The 18,761-nt window shown below is 39.1% G+C and overlaps 5 protein-coding genes and 1 long non-coding RNA gene across 12 annotated transcripts; 5 read left to right on the top strand and 1 right to left on the bottom strand.

Annotated features, from left to right (window-relative positions):
* Window positions 1-392: 392 nt before the first annotated feature.
* Window positions 393-5,841, top strand: LOC144194951 (mothers against decapentaplegic homolog 2). 2 transcript variants are annotated; one of them, XM_077714206.1, is made up of 11 exons: window positions 393-592; window positions 1,387-1,636; window positions 2,029-2,118; window positions 2,265-2,458; window positions 2,706-2,840; window positions 3,028-3,102; window positions 3,319-3,372; window positions 3,455-3,667; window positions 3,783-3,920; window positions 4,081-4,225; window positions 4,392-5,841. In XM_077714206.1, the coding sequence occupies exons 2-11, from the start codon at window positions 1,401-1,403 to the stop codon at window positions 4,513-4,515; spliced, it is 1,404 nt and encodes a 467-aa protein (XP_077570332.1). In that variant the 5' UTR covers window positions 393-592; window positions 1,387-1,400; the 3' UTR covers window positions 4,516-5,841. The 2 variants fall into 2 exon arrangements, with proteins under 2 accessions (XP_077570332.1, XP_077570331.1); XM_077714205.1 differs by having other exon boundaries at window positions 1,283-1,636.
* A 55-nt stretch (window positions 5,842-5,896) lies between these two features.
* Window positions 5,897-18,118, bottom strand: LOC144195931 (uncharacterized). The gene is made up of 3 exons (XR_013326187.1): window positions 17,885-18,118; window positions 8,279-8,427; window positions 5,897-6,033 (listed from the first exon to the last, which is right to left on the bottom strand). It is a non-coding gene; the product is annotated as an uncharacterized LOC144195931 (long non-coding RNA).
* On the top strand, window positions 6,367-7,116 carry LOC144195667 (immediate early response 3-interacting protein 1). The gene is made up of 3 exons (XM_077715460.1): window positions 6,367-6,534; window positions 6,702-6,803; window positions 6,867-7,116. Exons 1-3 carry the CDS (start codon window positions 6,444-6,446, stop codon window positions 6,920-6,922), a joined length of 249 nt encoding a protein of 82 aa, XP_077571586.1. The 5' UTR covers window positions 6,367-6,443; the 3' UTR covers window positions 6,923-7,116.
* Window positions 7,287-9,319, top strand: LOC144195930 (uncharacterized). 2 transcript variants are annotated; one of them, XM_077715824.1, is made up of 5 exons: window positions 7,287-7,454; window positions 7,528-7,691; window positions 8,209-8,451; window positions 8,525-8,719; window positions 8,795-9,319. In XM_077715824.1, exons 1-5 carry the CDS (start codon window positions 7,363-7,365, stop codon window positions 8,974-8,976), a joined length of 876 nt encoding a protein of 291 aa, XP_077571950.1. In that variant the 5' UTR covers window positions 7,287-7,362; the 3' UTR covers window positions 8,977-9,319. The 2 variants fall into 2 exon arrangements, with proteins under 2 accessions (XP_077571950.1, XP_077571949.1); XM_077715823.1 differs by having other exon boundaries at window positions 8,522-8,719.
* Window positions 9,770-11,471, top strand: LOC144195819 (uncharacterized). 2 transcript variants are annotated; one of them, XM_077715666.1, is made up of 3 exons: window positions 9,770-9,905; window positions 10,254-10,361; window positions 10,505-11,471. In XM_077715666.1, exon 3 carries the CDS (start codon window positions 10,549-10,551, stop codon window positions 11,080-11,082), a length of 534 nt encoding a protein of 177 aa, XP_077571792.1. In that variant the 5' UTR covers window positions 9,770-9,905; window positions 10,254-10,361; window positions 10,505-10,548; the 3' UTR covers window positions 11,083-11,471. The 2 variants fall into 2 exon arrangements, with proteins under 2 accessions (XP_077571792.1, XP_077571791.1); XM_077715665.1 differs by having other exon boundaries at window positions 10,495-11,471.
* On the top strand, window positions 11,961-18,719 carry LOC144195928 (sushi domain-containing protein 1-like). 4 transcript variants are annotated; one of them, XM_077715819.1, is made up of 16 exons: window positions 11,961-12,025; window positions 12,379-12,458; window positions 12,542-12,682; window positions 13,180-13,335; window positions 13,407-13,559; window positions 13,622-13,801; window positions 14,325-14,504; window positions 14,583-14,762; window positions 14,863-15,042; window positions 15,211-15,390; window positions 15,705-15,869; window positions 16,687-16,780; window positions 16,868-17,123; window positions 17,195-17,234; window positions 17,455-17,548; window positions 18,440-18,719. In XM_077715819.1, the coding sequence occupies exons 2-16, from the start codon at window positions 12,410-12,412 to the stop codon at window positions 18,456-18,458; spliced, it is 2,067 nt and encodes a 688-aa protein (XP_077571945.1). In that variant the 5' UTR covers window positions 11,961-12,025; window positions 12,379-12,409; the 3' UTR covers window positions 18,459-18,719. The 4 variants fall into 4 exon arrangements, with proteins under 4 accessions (XP_077571945.1, XP_077571944.1, XP_077571943.1 ...); XM_077715818.1 differs by having other exon boundaries at window positions 11,987-12,025; window positions 12,304-12,458; XM_077715817.1 differs by lacking the exon at window positions 11,961-12,025 and having other exon boundaries at window positions 12,066-12,458.
* Window positions 18,720-18,761: the final 42 nt, after the last annotated feature.

Below are 18,761 nucleotides of genomic sequence, written 5' to 3'. Positions count from 1 at the left end.
GTATCAGTTTCCTTCGATAAACATAACAGAATAGTCCAATTTGATCAAATATTTATCTTGATCCATTTCTACCAATTTTATAATTGCTCCAGAGTATTTAGGTGGAGAAAATGACTTACTTTAGATGAATTGCAATAGCGTCCAGCCGATAACTCCACTGCTCTAAGATGGCCTCCGTGTACTAATGCCTCCCACTCCAACTTTTCCACATTAAATTTTACAGATGATACCTCTTTGCAAATTGGTCCAATTGACATTGTTCTTAAACCATTGGAATTTTGAACCAATCCAAACGACACAATATAAACCTATTTTACTTTTTAAAGATAAATATCGCAATTTTGCGATCGTCCAATCACGTAACAGTACTCTTTTAAGGTTCCTTGTGTACCAATCATGTGTGTTGTCTTCTTCCGGTCTACCTAACATGGCTAACTCGCTCCAGTAGCACTGGTAGCAACTTGAGAAAAGCCGTCAAGCTTAGTCAAATACAACGCCGCGATCATATTACCCAGACATTTTAACACATTGGGTGTTTATTGGACCTTGTGTCGTTTGCCTACTACCGCGCGGTGTCGGAGTTTTACACTTGGTGAGTGACCGTAGCTATTTCAACGTTTTCTCAGCTTTAAATGATGCTGTTTTGTGTGGGCGCTATAGCTCTGTTAGCCAGCGGGATCCAAAGCCCAGTTTGCAATAGTTCGTTCTTGCGGATGACCCGTTTTGGGACCGTTTCCTTACTTTAGCGATACTCCTAAACATTTGATTGCTTACCTGAATTAAAACTTTATTATAGTGTCGATCACACAATATTTTATATTAACGAACACGTTACATTTAGAAGAAGTTTCCCAATTGACTTTAGGGACTCGAAGCGAAGAAATGGACCGCTGCGCAGTTTGTTTTCCGCGGATGACAACAAAAGGATTTTGATAACAAGCTGGTAGCTAGGCTAACATTAGCCCATCCAGCCAGATGCCATCCGCCATATAAAATAGTCCGCTAACAACGATGCTAAGACTACGTGTAGTTGTCGTTTTCTTTCTTTTGCCAAAGGTTGCTCTAGTTTTCACCGTTTCACAGTTTGTGCTTGCGTCGAGTTTAATGTTGTTCTTGGAGTCTAGCGCCCCCCTCCCCTCGCCAGGTAGCCGAAATGTCGGCCTATTAAAGCCAGTTGGTTTTTCGCTCTGGGTCGATCTCCATTAAAAACAACTGTACTTTTTGTTCACTGATCCACTTTTACATATTAATATGCGCATTTTTATGTCCCATTACCCCCTAGAGCTGGCTTCATCTGGTGACACTTTCATCTTTAGAGGGCAGGGGCCCACAGTGTAGCAATAGGTCCCCCACATCTTGTGTACTAAGTCCTCTGGAGACTTGTAGGTTGTCCGGCCAAGATGTCCTCCATCCTGCCTTTTACGCCTCCTGTGGTCAAGAGGCTTTTGGGCTGGAAGAAATCAACCAATGGACCAGGAGGAGCCGGCGGTGGCGAACAGAATGGCCAGGAGGAGAAATGGTGCGAGAAGGCTGTGAAGAGTTTAGTCAAAAAGCTCAAGAAAACTGGGCAGCTGGACGAGTTGGAGAAAGCCATCACCACACAGAACTGTAACACCAAGTGTGTCACTATCCCCAGGTATGATATCTACTAATGTAATGCCTTTCTCCCATCATTAAAATGGCGTAAAGATGTAAAGGAAGGGAATATGCATTGTTTAAGGATGTTCTTTGCATTGGTCTGCAACCTTGATGACCCGACCCATGTTCAGTGGGAACACTGATAGGCTGGCAAAGAGCATTTCAAATGTTTGTATGTCTCTCGATAACACTTTGGTTATCGCCTGAGAATTGTTCAAGACCTCACTCTTATCTTTTTGGAAATACAGCGAGTGTCTTGACGTGAATGGATTTTTTTGCGGTAGAATGCTTACTACAAACATCAGCAGAATTCCTGTGTTACAAATACGAGGCTAGCCGGATGAGTAAACATATTGATAACTAAAAAAAAAGTTTTTTTTCTATTCACAGCAATTGTTCCGAAATATGGGGACTGAGTACACCAAATACGATAGAACAGTGGGATACTTCAGGCCTTTACAGCTATTCCGACCAAACGAGGTAAATATTCTTAACTCTTAAAGACCCTGTATGCACATTTGCCACTAAATTATCACAATACGTGAGAAGACGGCACACGATGAAAGGATTTAAGGATCGGGTCTAGTGATATCTTCCCCGGTCGGTGTCCATTTCCATCCTTTTAGATCCATTGATGGCCGCTTACAAGTCTCCCACAGGAAGGGACTCCCCCATGTTATCTATTGCCGTTTGTGGCGGTGGCCAGACCTTCACAGCCACCACGAACTGCGTGCTATCGAAGCCTGTGAGTATGCCTTTCACCTCAAGAAGGATGAGGTCTGCATCAACCCCTACCATTATCAGAGGGTCGAGACGCCAGGTAAGATGGCTTCGTATATCTCATTGCTATCATCGAAAGTACAGACTGTACACCAATGTGGTTTTCTTTTCTTTTTTTTATTAGTTTTACTAATTCGACTTTCTTTTACTCAGTGAAAATGCCACTTTAATACGTTTTTCCACATTACAATAGTGCATTTTTTGCTATTGAAATATATAATTTGATAGCTATTCAAGTAGTTTCTTAAAGTGGAGATAACTGAACCTTGATTAAACTTTTCCCACAGTTCTGCCTCCAGTTCTTGTGCCGAGACACTCTGAAATTTTGACCGAGTTGCCACCTCTAGATGACTATACTCATTCCATACCTGAGAACACAAACTTTCCTGCAGGAATTGATCCTCCCAATAACTATATACCAGGTGAGCGTATAGAAAATAAATAAAAAACATATATCACTACCACCATAGATGCCCTCTAAACCCGTATGATCTACAAATACAAAGGACTGCTGTCATTTCAAATGCATTATCTAATAATCTAATTGAAGTCAATATATGTAGCTTTTCAATGCATTTTCATTGTTCTTTCATCCCACCCATTAAACAGAAACTCCTCCGCCTGGCTACATCAGTGAGGATGGAGAGACCAGTGATCAACAGATGAATCAAAGCATGGATACAGGTAGGTTTTCATACTTTCTATTTGAACTCTTTTGCTCTCTCCCTTTTAAATTTCACTACAATTCTATGGAAAATCCTACAATGGATCTTTGGCAAAGCATGATTCTAATGTTTGTAGTCAATCAAGGAGTTTTTTTCTCCATCACAGATATTAACAGAGGTCTTGCTTTTAAGTGCCTTTGTGGAAACTTGCTTTAGATTTCGTGTTCTTGTCCAGGTTCACCAGCAGAGATGTCTCCTAGTACTCTGTCACCTGTTAATCACAGCATGGGTAAGAGAGATATATCTTAAAAGATGATCCTTTTTCAACTTATTGGACTATAGTATTCATTTTTCTCTCGTTGTCTTTATAGACCTGCAACCGGTGACTTACTCAGAACCGGCCTTTTGGTGCTCAATCGCCTACTACGAGCTCAATCAGCGTGTAGGAGAAACGTTCCACGCCTCACAGCCCTCGTTGACAGTGGATGGGTTCACTGACCCCTCAAACTCGGAGCGATTCTGCTTGGGTTTGCTCTCAAATGTCAACAGAAATGCCACTGTGGAGATGACTCGGAGGCACATAGGTAAGACTTTTAGCTTTGGAAAGATGGCTGAGTTTTTGGTACATTGAGCAAATTAGGTGATGTGATTGGGTTGGTAAAATTGGATAGGTTAAGAGTTTTGATTTTGTGTTTACAGGAAGAGGAGTTAGATTGTACTACATTGGCGGGGAAGTGTTTGCTGAATGTCTAAGTGATAGCGCCATCTTTGTTCAGAGTCCAAACTGTAATCAGCGATATGGATGGCATCCAGCAACAGTGTGTAAAATTCCGCCAGGTAAAATGCCAAAGCTGTCTCACATTTTCATGCTTTTGCTATTTATTTCTGTTTGGTCAAAATGCAGAACAGCGTTGTGCAATATGTAACGGTTGACAATCTCAAATGTTCTTACCACATGCCTGATGATTAATCTTGACTCTGTCATGCTTCTTTACAGGTTGCAATTTAAAAATCTTTAACAATCAAGAGTTTGCTGCTCTGTTGGCCCAGTCTGTTAACCAAGGCTTCGAAGCAGTGTACCAACTCACTAGGATGTGCACCATCCGCATGAGCTTTGTCAAAGGCTGGGGAGCAGAATACAGGTGATCATATCAATTAATTGACAAATATTGAAGTCTTACAATAGTCAATGACACAATACTTAAGTCCATCTTTGGTAACCAGAGTTCCTGTTGTCGGTATACTGATCTTTGAACAATATACTGTACTTTTTCCTAAAGTCTTCTTTGCTTTTTTTTTAAATTACAGAAGGCAGACTGTCACAAGCACTCCCTGCTGGATCGAGTTGCATTTGAATGGACCTCTACAATGGCTAGACAAGGTGCTGACCCAGATGGGGTCCCCATCTGCGCGTTGTTCCAGTATGTCCTAAACGACAACGGAACCTCACACTCCATCAAAAGAAAATAATTACAAAGAAAAATCAGTCCCATCAGGAAAATCACAGCAAAATTCTAATTGTCCATTTCCTAGTTTATGCCATCTTGCTCCACTGACCTAAAAACAAAAACACACATTCTGAAAAACAGTACAGAAATTGGCACTTTGTTCATCATTTTTCTCATGCACCTTGTTAAATTGCTATTCCCAAAATCATTTATTGATATAATTCTATTTGTGGTATAAACTAATTTTAAAAACTTTAAAAAAAAAATAGCCCCAGAAGTAGGGAAAATACCAAAAATATCTTCACTGATGGTTTGTGACCTATAAAATAATTTGTTGTGGCCCCTGCCAATCATTGTTCTGAATTTAATGTTTTCATTTCTCAGAGAAATATTACCCAAATTTTAACCAGGGTTCAGTTAGCTTTGTGAAGTTGGCCATGGAGTGGACAGTTTCTTTAAAAAAAAATATATGATATCAAACTCACTGTATGCAACACTTGAACTCCCCACCCCACCCTTTTTTATTATTTTTAAAAAACTCGTGTCGTTGTAAGACATACTACTTAACTGACAAATAGGAATGTTGGTTTAAAAATCCAAAAAACCCTAAACAAACTGAAAGCTCAGTATGTTTGTTAATTTCTTTGTCATTATATGGCAGTATTTGTGTCCATGGTGAAGTTGACTCGCGTCCCAAAATATCGCCTGGTTTACAAACTAGACTTTATGGGGACTTTTAGAGTATTAACTATTCGCAAGAGCTTCTTTTGTCTATATGAAGCAACACTCTCCAAGGAGAGGCATGTAATTGTCTCGTCAGCATTAATTGAAGGTATCAATGAGTATTCATCATTGGTTTTAGCCTATATCCCAATTGTTTTGCTACTTTTTTTGTATTTTCATGTATTTTTATATATATAAATATATAAATCTACTTAAAATGTTCTGTCATTCACACTATTAAAGTAAGTTGTTTTTTTCCAAGCCACAGTTGTCAACCTGACCCAAAAGGCTCGGGTAGAAATAATTTTCATCTGCAGCTTTTATCAGTTAAAAGAAGAAAAAATATATAGAAATTAACTGTGGCTCTTCTGTCATCGCTACACAAGGACCACATTACTAGTCTCTGTGCTTTGTCAAGATTTTACGTCAGCTAGCTTTCAAAGTGTTTTTAAAAAAGATGGGAGATAAACTCTTCTTCCTATTTCAAGAAAAGTGCTAATGTGCTCCCTCACTGGGACAGTTGGTGTTAAATGTATTGTATTTGTTCTGTCTATAAAATATGGTAATACAACACTTATTTGCTCTTCCCTTATTGTCCGTGAATATGTTACCGGTGCAAGTTGAACATGTCCCCCCTTACCTGCAACCCCTTGATGTGAAAATGTTCACCTTGAGGCACCAGTGATTGTATTTTGAGTGTACATACCTCGTGACATTTGGATTTGGGAACATACGCCATCTGTTTGGAGGTTCTGGTGTTACGTCATTTTATCTATGGCCTGCAACAGGATTGTTAAACCATACATTACTAAAGATGATGTGGACCATACATACAAAACACAAGATAGTAGTATACAGTATGTGTATTTAACAATTTTCTTTTTTTGCAAAGCAGTCAGTACAGTATTTACCAGTAGGGGGCGGTATTTAGAGTATTTTTTTCTATGATCATTAGCATCTCAGGCGTGGGGGATATTATGCAGACTTAATAAAACACTAATAATAAAGTTTTTAATCTCATGACTCATGTTTCTGTGGTGGAAGTAAATGTTGGTTTACTTAGAACAGTAGGAAGTTGTCTATATCCAGCATTTTAATAACGCGGTTTGCAATATTTTTTTTCTGCCTCCTCGGCTACCATAGCAGACGTCAAACGTAAATAGTCTTGCCAACTAGACATTGAGTTAACATGGCTTTTACTCTCTATACACTCCTTCAAGCCGCAATTTTATGCGTGAATTCTGTAGCTGTACTACACGAAGAACGATTTCTAAGTCGAAGTATGTCATGGTGACTTTACGTAACATTTAGACACTAAAAATCACGTTTTGTCGTTTGTTCTGCTAATGTTAGCAACGTGGCTAGCAGCCCCACAATTAGCATTTAGACCTGGTTATATTTTCAAATACGAAGATGACACTATTGTGGATTTATGTTTGTTTTTTAGTTGGATGGGGAGTGGACCAGGGCGTTGGCGGATTTGGTGATGAACCAGGGATCAAAGCTCAGCTGATGAACCTGATTCGATCTGTTCGGACTGTTATGAGAGGTGAGCTTCGCCATTATTGACCACTACAGTTCATACAAATGACATATTTTTGTTTTCTTGCAGTGCCTTTGATCGCAGTGAATTCTGTTTGTATCGTATTGTTGCTGCTATTCGGATGAGAAAAGAAAAGGACCAAGAGGAAAAGATGTGACGTGTCAACATGCGTGTAATATACATTGGCGTTGCAAATGAATAATAAAAATGTTTTTTGTACAGAATTCTATAGTTATTTTTTGGCACTACATTTGACATAATTGTGATTTTAAGTTCTTTGCTTTTCAAATTTCCTAATAAAGTCAATATCCCTTTCGCATTTTGTTGTTTGTCCCTTTACAATTGCCGTAAATGAACCCAACTTACTTCCTTTATTGCCATATATAAACAATGCAAAAGTGGAAAAACAATGAAAAACTTTCAGAGTTATATAGTATTAACTTCCCTATCTTTATTCTCCATATATTTCACATACGCGCACTTCTACTGTTCTCACAAATTACTGCAAAGAAAAAAGTTTAGCTTCGGTAGACTTCCTAGAATTTCCTATTTGTTTCTGAAATACATGAGCAAAGCTATTAGTCGGAGAAAAGGACGCCTATATAAACCCCAATATACGAAACAATGCGACGTTATTTATGCCCTAAGCGGATGCAGGTAAGATTTACAGTTCCACAAATAACAACACTATAAAACTAAGATAAAAAAAATGCATTCATCCCATTTACAGGTTGGACAAAAAGCTTTTGAGGAAATTTTGCAGTGTTGCTGGTTATGGTTGGGACTATCCAGACAGCGAATACAGAGACATTCCTCTTTGTTTCCCTGAGAATCTTTGCAATATTCTTCTGCTTATGACCATTACTGATCGCAACTTCCACCTGAGCCCAATTGGTAATTAATAATTCATTATTCCAGTCTTTATCTCTCATTATCTGAACCGCTTTATCCCCACTAGGGTCGCAGGGGGTGCTGGAGCCTATCCCAGCTGGGGACACCCAACCATTCATGCTAACACTTATACCTAGGGGCAATTTAGAGTGTCCAATCAGCCTACCATGCATGTTTTTGGAATGTGGGAGGTAACCGGAGTACCCGGAGAAAACCCACGCAAGCCTGAGGGGAACGTGAAAACTCTAATCAGGTGGGCCGACCTGGATTTGAACCCAGGACCCCAGAGCTGTGAGCCCGACGCACTAACCACTCTTTATGAATCCTAATAAACTCATTGGAGCAATGATTAAATTTCCTACATTGTGTTTTTAATCCCAGAATTTGGATGACCTGCCATTGAAAGTGATAGACATCCAACCCATTCGGTTAAATAGATTGGACGTCTAACCCTGTCAGTGGCACCGAAATATGAACATTCGCTCTCAAAGTCAATATGTTTTATGGGAAACTGCTCTAGGTCTGGTTTGTGTGCGTCAGAGCATTAAAACCCATCAGCCGATTGACGAGTTGAAGAAAGGGCCGTTTACCTTGCAAGTTCAAGTCCTCGTGTACAGGACGGTGGACGTCGGCGTGGAGGTGGACATTTTGCTGTCTGCTACTTCCCGGTTTGAGAGCCTGGTGTGGGAGAGTACCCTGACATTACTCTCTGAAAACAATCAGCAAGGCGCTGTCAAGTCTGAAGGAGAAAATGGAAATTATTGTAAGTTATCCGTTAACCCACAACTGACATTCTGACAATTTCCCTTTTAAATTTCACTGATATGGTTTAGCAGGTCTAAAGGATGAAGAGGAACATTTGAAAAAAGTGGAGATCAGAGTTCCATTAAGTGCCGGCCCTCCTCGTGCTTTGTCTTTCTTGGATCATTGGATTTTCTATCTGCCAAGCAGTTTTTTTGGCTTCAAGTTACGAGCCATTTCAAGTTTGTGGATGTTGTCTGTCTGCTTGGCAGAAATAGAAAAGCACAATGGTACTTTTGGAGCCTTGCCGTTACGTTGCTAAGTTGTCATCACTTCTGTTACTGACATTGTTTTTATGTTTACAGGGGTTGGAGTCATTACAGCCCCACTGAATGTCACGGCCCAGTTTAAGGAACGTTTGTTGGCGCCGGGCAAAGTGACGCTTTCATTTTGGAGATGTCCGTCGGAGGACGGACGCCTCGGCTTCCGGATGGAGAAATTTGGAGGCAGGCAGTTTCACTTAGTGGGAATGATATCTAAGACCTGATTAAAATGTTAGGGATTTTAATCCAGTTCTTTTAATCCATTTATAAAAAATAAAAAAATCTAAATATTATATCTAAAATGGCCCGTGAAATCAAGTTGACGTTAAAGCGGCCCGCGAACCAACTTGAGTCTGACACTTTTGCGTTGGAATAAAACTTTAAAACCACAAAAAAAAAGCTAATTCCAAATTCATTGCCTTAGTCATTAGTTCCTCTTCTACATTTCACATAAAGAATAAATATACGTTTTGGCTTTCACATCTTGAAAACGACAATCCCAATGATTATATCCAATTACAATATCAGACATGGTGTTTTTGCCCTAATATTAATACTTCTTCTAAAAAAAAAAAACAATATAACAGCAAATAAAGTGTTCTCATTTCATGACATGCTTGACTAATTTAATATAGAGCTCATTTCATGTTGGATGGGAAGCATTTGAATATTTGATCCTTCACATAATGCCGTTTGCATTTTTCATGTATGTAAGACACGATTATTTATTGAAACACCTCCACTCTGTAGAAGGGGAAATAAATGGATTTTCATGCTTTCCTGCACTTTCCTAACATTTCCTGAAATTATTGCATACTGCCACAAGAACACATTTTCTTGTTTAAATAGTATAGAGAAAGCTGCAATTCTGATAATAACAGAACTAAAAATATATGTTAATTACAGACTGATGTGGTCAATGCCAGGGAGTTAAGCAATGTGTGTGTGTGTGTGTGTGTGTGTGTGTAGGGAAGGGGGTCTTAATGGGATGTGGTGAGGGCGGGTACAGTAGTGGATCAGTGTTGCCTGGACTACAAAGTGATGTTCATCTTTCATCTGCCTCAAGCGCCGCACAATATTCTCCCTCCTATGCCATGTGATTATTTTTTATGGGGTTTGGAGGGGTTCTACAGAAGCTGCTGGGAAGATCCTGGTAAGGGAAAATGTCATGTTTTTGTTTTGATTGTTGTTTCTTAACTAGATGTCAAAAGATCATTATTCTATGGAATACTGTATTGGTGATGTATAGTGCGTTGGATATTGAAGTTGTACTATTGAGATCAGAGACAATAACTTCCTCGTCTATCATTTTTGAAAGAATTTAGAAATATTTTATTGTGAATAAGACCTTGTTTTTTAACTGCAAGATTTTTTGCTGTGCTCCAAACGATAAATATCCTCACAAAGTTTTCTGACTTAAGCAGCGAGCTACTTGCAATGAATTGTAAGACAAAGGAGACTTAGTGTTGAAATCTATTCTATTGTTCCCATTGCTTTTCAGCCAAAAGCACATTGGATGAGCAAGCTTGAACATGTACATGTTCTCCATCATTTATTCATGGAGTCCTGATTCTGTCATGCTTACTACGAGTCAGTCAAGTGAAAGAAGGTCAGTCTTGTGCTCTGTCACACAACTTACTATTGTCCAAATGATGACATTTTTCTTCCGCCTGCTCAATTTCTCTTTACAACCACACCAAACAACATCATAACTAATTTCAACTTGATTTTTCTTTCTGGAGCATCAAGTAGATGAATACGCTAGAAAAAGACGGCTCTCGAAAGTGTCTTTCAAGATGCACCCGGAAAATGTCCACGCCAAAGACACCACCAAGGAGCAGTTCACCCTCAAAGACACGTCATCATGCAACAGCATTGATCTCAAGTTCACAATGAGAGATTCCAGTACCCAAAGACTCTCCTTATGGACCATTGATTCTAGCACCCAGGCCTACTCAGGTCTAGAAGACCACTCCATAGACCCCCCAGAGACCCCAACAGATACCTCAACGCTGAACTATGGCGACGGGCACGCCTTGGAGGAACCAAGAGAGTGTCTCAATGTCCACGGGACGACAATGGTTTATTTGAAAGATTTTGTACTGATCGATGACGAGGAGGATGGCGACATGTCCCTCCGAGAGAAAACCGTCCATAATTTGACGGTCATGGACGGGAACGCCGCGGATCTGGTTTGTGGAAGATTGCTTTCCACTTCAAGGGTCTCGACGTATGACTGTAAGGGGGGATTTTCGCAACTGGACGGTCAGGGACCCGAGTTTGAGCGCCCTTCTGGAGATAAACACTGCTGCACCTGCTCTATTCTATAATCAACAGAATTAGGAAGGGTGTCGTGGAACTGTCCTTGGGGAAAAATAGGACTAAAGTCCATAAAAGGGCATTTCTGAGTCTTTTTTTTTTTTTTTAAAGGTCATTTTTTTATGTATGCGGTTCTTAACTTTAATGCGTGAGGTCTGGGTTCGATTCCCACTGGTGTTTTTTGGGATATCTTCAACATATACAGTAGTTTAAAAAAAATAATTGCCTATTTATTTTAATAGAAAATGCATTAGGATTTTTTTTCTCCTGAAAAAAAATCAATAATTTGGTTTTGGTCATTAAGATGTTGATATTGTGTATTTAATTCAACCATATGCTATGTTAATCATTCTAAATTACTGTTTTTCAGTTGAATTATGGACCACCTTGTCCCTGAAAATGAAAATTAATCATCATATAGTTTCTTGGCCTTATCATTCGATTATTGTACTATATGATACAGATTTTTTTTAACTGAGTAAGTGGTGTATAAAATTAGGCCCTCAGTTGAAAAACACACTTTTACATAGACTTTTTTTCACTCCAATTATTAAAATATGTATTCCTATATACATATTCAAGTCAATTTTGAACATCCCAGGTTATGATTCCATTTCAAGAGGTCAACTACACAGCTGTAAATAAATCTTGTCAGTCTTGTTTATGTATTTGTAGAATTTTCTTGATAGCATCGTTTATCATTCTAAAGCAGGCGACCCTGTTGTAGGCATTGAGCAACTAATTTGAGTGACAGACACCAGTTAGGCCAACTCAACTGAATTGAGAGATAAGAGTCGATAGAACTTATCTCCCCTTCCCACTGTACATTAACGGACCCCCGCCAAGCCCCCCCAAACCCTGTCACAATGGCAAAGCCTGTTTTCTTAACACACCCATTAGCTAAAATGTGAAGTGGGTGACGGCTGCTGTGTCTTTAATTCCCAAAATTATCAGGTAAAGTTCACTAATTTATTCTTCTATTTGGTTATTTCCTTTGATTTTGAACATGTTTGATTTTTAACAAAAAAGGGAAATCATTTTTTAGTTTCACAGGTCTGTCACAATAATACAAAATGATGTAATACGTTGCCACATAGCGAGAATGTGAAAGGGTGACGGAATTTATCAGCATTTCACATGAAACCACAAAGCTAAAATAATACTGTTGACATTTGAAAATATTTTCCTCTTAGCATGATTTCAGCTTTAGTTATCTTAAATATGCATAATAGTTTCCTTAGAGTGCTGTCAACGTTAAGGTTGGAAGTAAAAGAAGAAGTTGAGGTAACGGTGACTTTCCCACGCAGTGAAAACAAGAGTAAGGAGGTTAAGAAGAAGATGGATGGAACGCGGGTGTTTGTGGTTCTTATTTTTTGTTTGGCTTCAGGTAAGTATTTGCAGACGAAAATGGTTATTTATCATATGAAGTACCTTTTTGATATGTATATAAAGTGCTTTTTTTTCTCGCAGTGACGCCTGTTTTTGCAAATATTCTGGACGTGTGCGCCAGCTGTCACGACAATGCCACATGCGATGACAAACCTGATAACTCTGGAAAAGTTTGTAATTGCAAATATGGTTATGTTGGAAATGGAAGAACATTTTGCCAAGGTACAGAATATGACTCCTAAGAAATTATACATTTCATTTAACTGTTTGCCCTGAAAATGTAAAAACCCCAGTGTTAGCTTGAAAAATATTGCTTATTTTCGTTATTGCTAAATACAATATGTTTATATTTAAATATTAACCAAATTAGAAGTTAACTGTCATAGTAAGTATTGGTGCCTGAATACCTCAAACTATTCTGGGGTCGAGGGTTTGGATCCCAGGTGGGTCCTCACTATGTAGAGTTTGCATGTTCTACCCAGGCTTGCATGGGTTTTCTCCGGGTACTCCGGTTTCCTCCCCACATCCTAAAAACATGCATGTAGGCTAGTGGGACACTCTAAATTGCCCCTAGGTATGATTGGTTGCCCTTCATCTCCTCATGCCCTGTGATTGGCTGGCCACCGATTCAGGGTGTCCCCTCCCTGGTTAGCTGGAATAGGCTCCGACACCCCCGTGAAGATTAGCAGTTCATAAAAAAATATTTTTATTACATCTAGATAAAGATGAGTGCCAGATAGGAGCCACCAAGATCTGTGGGCAACACACCACATGCCACAATACATATGGCAGCTACTACTGCAACTGTCTGATTGGATATATGGCGTCCAACAATATGCCTGTTTTTATTCCAAATGATGGAACCCACTGCCAAGGTCAGTTTCTTCTCAGAAACAGCGAGATGTTGACTAAATGTACATACAATTTGATAGTTTTTGTCCTACAGATATTGACGAGTGTTTGGTTGAGGGTCTTTGCGGCGAAGGAGGCCAATGCAGGAATCTAGATGGCAGTTTTGACTGTAGTTGTCATCTGGGTTATCGAGTCCAGAATGGGACGGAGCCTTTTCGACCCGGGAAAGACCAGACGTCTTGTCAAGGTGGGACGCGTGATCTGAACTTAAGTGGTGGGGAAAGTTTTAATGGTTTTTTTCCGATTTAGTGGTGGACTGTGGCCAGCCCACTTCGCAGCAGGACTCGGTTCTGAGATCCACAACGGGGACGGTATTTGGAAGCATGGCAATGTTTGAGTGTGACCAAGGATTTCGGTGGAGGAGTGGAACCAACACCTCGCAGTGTGGGGCTGATGGGCTTTGGAGTAGGACCACCATGATCTGTGATGGTAATAATATACTTTTAAAAAAAAAAAAGTGAGAATGTAAGTGAGATGGAAAGAAATTTGAGTCGTTGGACTGAATATTTAACGCTGATGTGTGTTTGAAACAAGGACTAGCCACTTTGCTCACAAATGCTAACAAATACATGCGGCTTGCGGTCAAAGTTTGGCTTTGAATTTTTTCGATGATTGTGATTGCAATTCATGTTGTGCGTTTACTGTAGATTAAATGTAAGATTTTAGGATTTGTTTATTTAATACGGGACAGCACATATTAATGAACATATTCAAATTCATGCTAATTAACATGTGTAAATATGCAAGATTATAGCCAAGGGCTAACTTCTATCTATAGCGACTTTTTTAAAACTTTTTTAGAGAGTCCATCTTTCTACCAATTTTGGCTTTATTGCTTTTTAGCACAACTTGAACTGAAAATGATGCCAATTACTCATGCAAATATAGCTTTTATACAATTGTATGGTGCAGTACATTTACTTTTTAAAGCATTTTGTGTGTAACTTCCTAGAAATATTATGTGGAAATCCTCATAAAGTGCCACACACTGGACATATTTGGAATGGCATTTCCACTCCTGGAAGTGTGGTTAACTATTTTTGTAAACCCGGATTTAATCAAAGCGAGGGCAATGGCGTATCAAGGTGCAAACTTGATGGTAACTGGACAGAGACAAACATTTCCTGCAAAGGTAATGACAGTCCACAGAAATGGACTTTGGTCTTCAACTTTGCCAGAAGATGTCAAATAATGTTGTCCATTTGTGTAGAAATTGACTGCGGTTCTCCGCCTGAGATCTCGCACGCCATCTTGTTGTGGGATCACATCACCACGGTGGGCTCTCAGGTTGTTTATCAATGCCAATCTGGATATTACAGTGTGGGAAAAAGGAATAAAACTGTATGCGGCGACAATGGGGACTGGGATACGCCATCTTTTCTCTGTCAAGGTGATAATCTTGTCGGAAAGGATCGAAATAAATGGAAATGGCCAGCGGGATTTGGCTTAATTGGTGGGATTTGATGTTTTTGCTGTTTTTTTTGTTATAGAAATGCAATGTCAGGATCCTGTTTTCATCCCAAATACTCAAAGGCGATGGGATGGCACGTCACATGTTGGCAGTGCGGTTATTTACGAATGTAATGAAGGATATTACGCAAGGAGCGGAAGGAACTTCTCAGTGTGTGGAAAGAATGGACTTTGGGGGGAAATTGATCTTTGGTGTGAAGGTGCAACACTTAAAGTGAACCTAGTATTTGTACAGTAGTGTCAAATTTCACAATATACGTCACTTTAATTTAGTGAAAAACCTAACTGCATATTGTTACTCTCTGGGATTACAATATGCAGATTTGGGCCTTTTGCTTAATATGCTTTTGTCTTGACTAATTCCTCAGAAATAACATGTGGACCCCCACAAATTCTTCCATATACTAACCTCCTGTGGAACAACTCTACTAAACCTGGCAGTGTGGTGCTGTATGAGTGCATGGATGGATTTTACCAGGATGGTGGAGATAATATTTCTACATGTCTAACGTCAGGCGAATGGGAAAACGTGTCATTAAACTGCCAAGGTATCATTTACTCACATCCATGCTCTTTTCTAATCAAATACAAAAAAAAAATAACACAAAGTAATACTATGTAGGCCACAGTTTTTATTCTAGGACTCAGTTCATAATTTAATGTTCATGTTATGTGTTTTATACTATTAAAGTGAAATGTACTGCATTAGGAGTAGTTCTAATAATTCACTTTTCACATGTAAACTATTTAATGGTAAGTATTAGACCAAAAAATATTTAATTTTGACATTCTTTCAATTGGGATTGGCTTCAGAATATAAAATTTGGCAAACTTGTTCTGTTATCTGTTATTGTTTTCCCAGCAATTTGTGGCCCGGCTCCGCTCCTCGCCCATTCCGAAATAGCCTGGCAAATGGGAAGTGTGGTGACCTATCGTTGTGTCAACGGCTATCATTGGCGGAGGGGTGACAACGTCTCCGTATGTGGAAGCTCTGGTGTTTGGCGGTTAGCTACGCTCAAATGCATTGGTGAGTCCTGGAAATTGGCTATAAAATCTCCATAAATGATTGCATTGTCGCAGATATTCAAAAAGTGATCATATTGCTTTTAGAATCCAAGCCGCCCATTCATCACCTCCTTGTTTCAAATGAAAAATGTTTGCAGTGGAGAGCAGAAAAGTCTGAAGAGGAAACCGAGATGTACAGGGTAATACAAAAAATCCAAAAGGAAATCGACCCCACCTCCAAAGAGAATAAATTGGGATTTTTTTTTGGTAACCTTAGGTTATATACACTGGATCTAGAGACTATCAAAAGACTTTCCTTGAAAAAAGGAGACAAATGGTAAGCTCCAAGGCAGACTCATTGGAGGTCTGCCTGAAACTGCTTCCAGCCACAAACTACAGTGTCTCCATCACCGCGTTGTCTTCTGGATTCACAGCCATCACCACCATTAACACCAGTTTGACAGGTATCACTGATTGGTTAGTCAGCAAAACTGCTCCTGTTGTAGTTCAGTAAGAGTTTCAGATTTAAAAACTAAAAAAAAACATGGTTCTCCATTTCCTTGTGCCCTGTGATTGGCTGGTCACCGATTCAAGGTGTCCTCCGCCTGGTGCTCGTAATTAGCTGGGATAGACTCTAGCACCCCTTGTGAGGATAAACGTTTCAGAAAATGAATGATCTGTAGGTTATTCATGACCTCACATTGGTCCAACTCCAACATAATTTTTCATTTACAATTGAAAAGACTGTCATGGTGGATTAATGGCCTCTCAGAGGCCCATTTACACTCCTCATACTCTACAAATTTATTCCGACACTGCATTTTGTCACCATTTGACAGTACCTGCGGTACCAGATGTCCACTACAGAGAATATGACACTTCAGTACCAACTCTGAGGTTGAAGAGAACAGCAAATACTCTTGACCCAATAAGGTAATAACCGACCTGAGCTATAATATTTGGCGGCTTTTGGAAAACTGGATATGGAAACTGATGTTCTTTTTTTTTCTCTCTTGTTAGTTTCTACCAAGTTTTTGTACTCCCTGTCGAGCAAATGACGGTGTTTGACTGTTCCTCTCCTATGAATGAGGAGTCTTTGGGCAAAAGTGCATCCTCGCAGGGACAAATTGTAGCCCAGATGCGAGTTAGCCATGTAGGACCAGAGATAGAGTTTACCGTGGGAGATGGTTTCCATTATGGAGGCTTTTTTAATGCTCCTCTTGAGAAAGGCAGGAACTACTATGTCATCCTGAGGGCTGTGAGTCAGTGGAAAAAGGTAAATGGAACTATAAAATAGTGGAATTGTGTGGATTTAGACTCAAAATTAATCCATTTTTTTTCTTGTAGGACTCAAAGAGCCTGTGCGTCCTCTGGGCTAAAGTAACAGGTATTTATTACTTTGCCAAAATTATGCAATGTTTATAGATACTATTCATGTTTTTATTGTTAGGGTTAGGGTTATATAATATTAGTATTTTAATTAAATGAAATAATTTGAAAGAGTCACAGATAGGCGATGGAAAAGCAGCAAAGTACGCATGAGAGTTGTTATTAGTTGTCTATCATTTAGTTTTGAATAATTTTGTATTTTTTAACATTTTTTTTAGGTACATCCTACTTTGTGACGATTTCATCGCTGTGTGCTGCTGCCTCAGTAGGACTAATTGCATTAATAGTATTGCTTGGACTGGCTTACACTCGGTAAGATAATTTGATTTAAGATGACATATTTACTCAAGTATTTATGTAGAATTCTGAGGTGTGTCTTTTAAGGTTTATTTATTTTTTACAGTAATAGCCAATGTTCCCTCTAATTATTGAAGTAACTAGGCATACACATAACCTACCTGAGTACACTAACCAGTGTGAATACCATCAGAAGTGCCCACTATATCCACATACAACCAGTATCACTGCTGCCATCACCATTTGTATTTTTCCTACCCATAAATGATCTAGCCATAACATTTACTTATTAATACCCATACATAAAACATCTTAATAAATGGCACTAGAATTTGCACAAATTTGACTTACCCTATTCTTCCACGTCTGTCTTTAGTAGTATGGCTCCAATGAGTCCCTGTTTTTCCATTGGAAAATTCGTTCACAACTTTACATTCACTGCATGTTATGCAGAACAGAACTTTCTTACTCGAAAAAAAATAGATGTCCCGCAGTTTCAACGCTTGTTCTTCTATTTGCACATATTCCAGAAGATATTTGGACTTAAAAATATGCACAGTTGTATTTAACGCTGGTTTGGGGAGTCGACGTGATGATGACGTAGGTGAGTTAGATTTTGCCACATGCGCAAGTACGGTCAATGCTTTGATTGGCTAAGAGTGATTGCATTGTGTGCAATGATGGATTGGACACCTGCGCTGGATAGATTTTCTTGTGCGCAGAAAGTGTGCGACCAGTGCGCAATTGCGCATTTGCAGTTGCGCGGCTTAGAGGGAACGTTGGTAATAGCTAGGGTTCTGATATTGACTTTTGTTAGTGACTTGAAATCAAGTTAGTTGTGTGTCAATTTGTTTATTTTGCTGGACTTTAATATGCAAACTTAATCTATTTTTGAATCTTTTCCAGGTTTTTCAAGAAAACGTGACTCTCATTTTGTACACTTTAGAAATGAATTCATCATCAATTGTATCTCATTGAACTACCTTTCATCCATATTGTTGTAATATTTTCTCTGACTGTACTCTGGAGCATCCATATGATAATGGAAATGAATGGGAAAAATACATGAATTCATATTATTTTCTATTTATCAATGAAACTTGTAACTGTCGTAATTCTTATTTAAAATCAATAAACTGTCATTGTTCATAAACAATCAATACTCAATAAAACGACATAAACTGCCTTTTTTGCTTTTTTGCTATTTTACTCCAATGCAGTCGGGGGC

This window comes from Stigmatopora nigra, chromosome 4 (assembly GCF_051989575.1).
Source record: "Stigmatopora nigra isolate UIUO_SnigA chromosome 4, RoL_Snig_1.1, whole genome shotgun sequence".
NCBI classification, from domain to species: Eukaryota; Metazoa; Chordata; class Actinopteri; order Syngnathiformes; family Syngnathidae; genus Stigmatopora; species Stigmatopora nigra.
The sequence above is the reverse complement of the archived record's forward strand: the minus strand, read 5'-3'. Positions and strand labels throughout refer to the sequence as shown.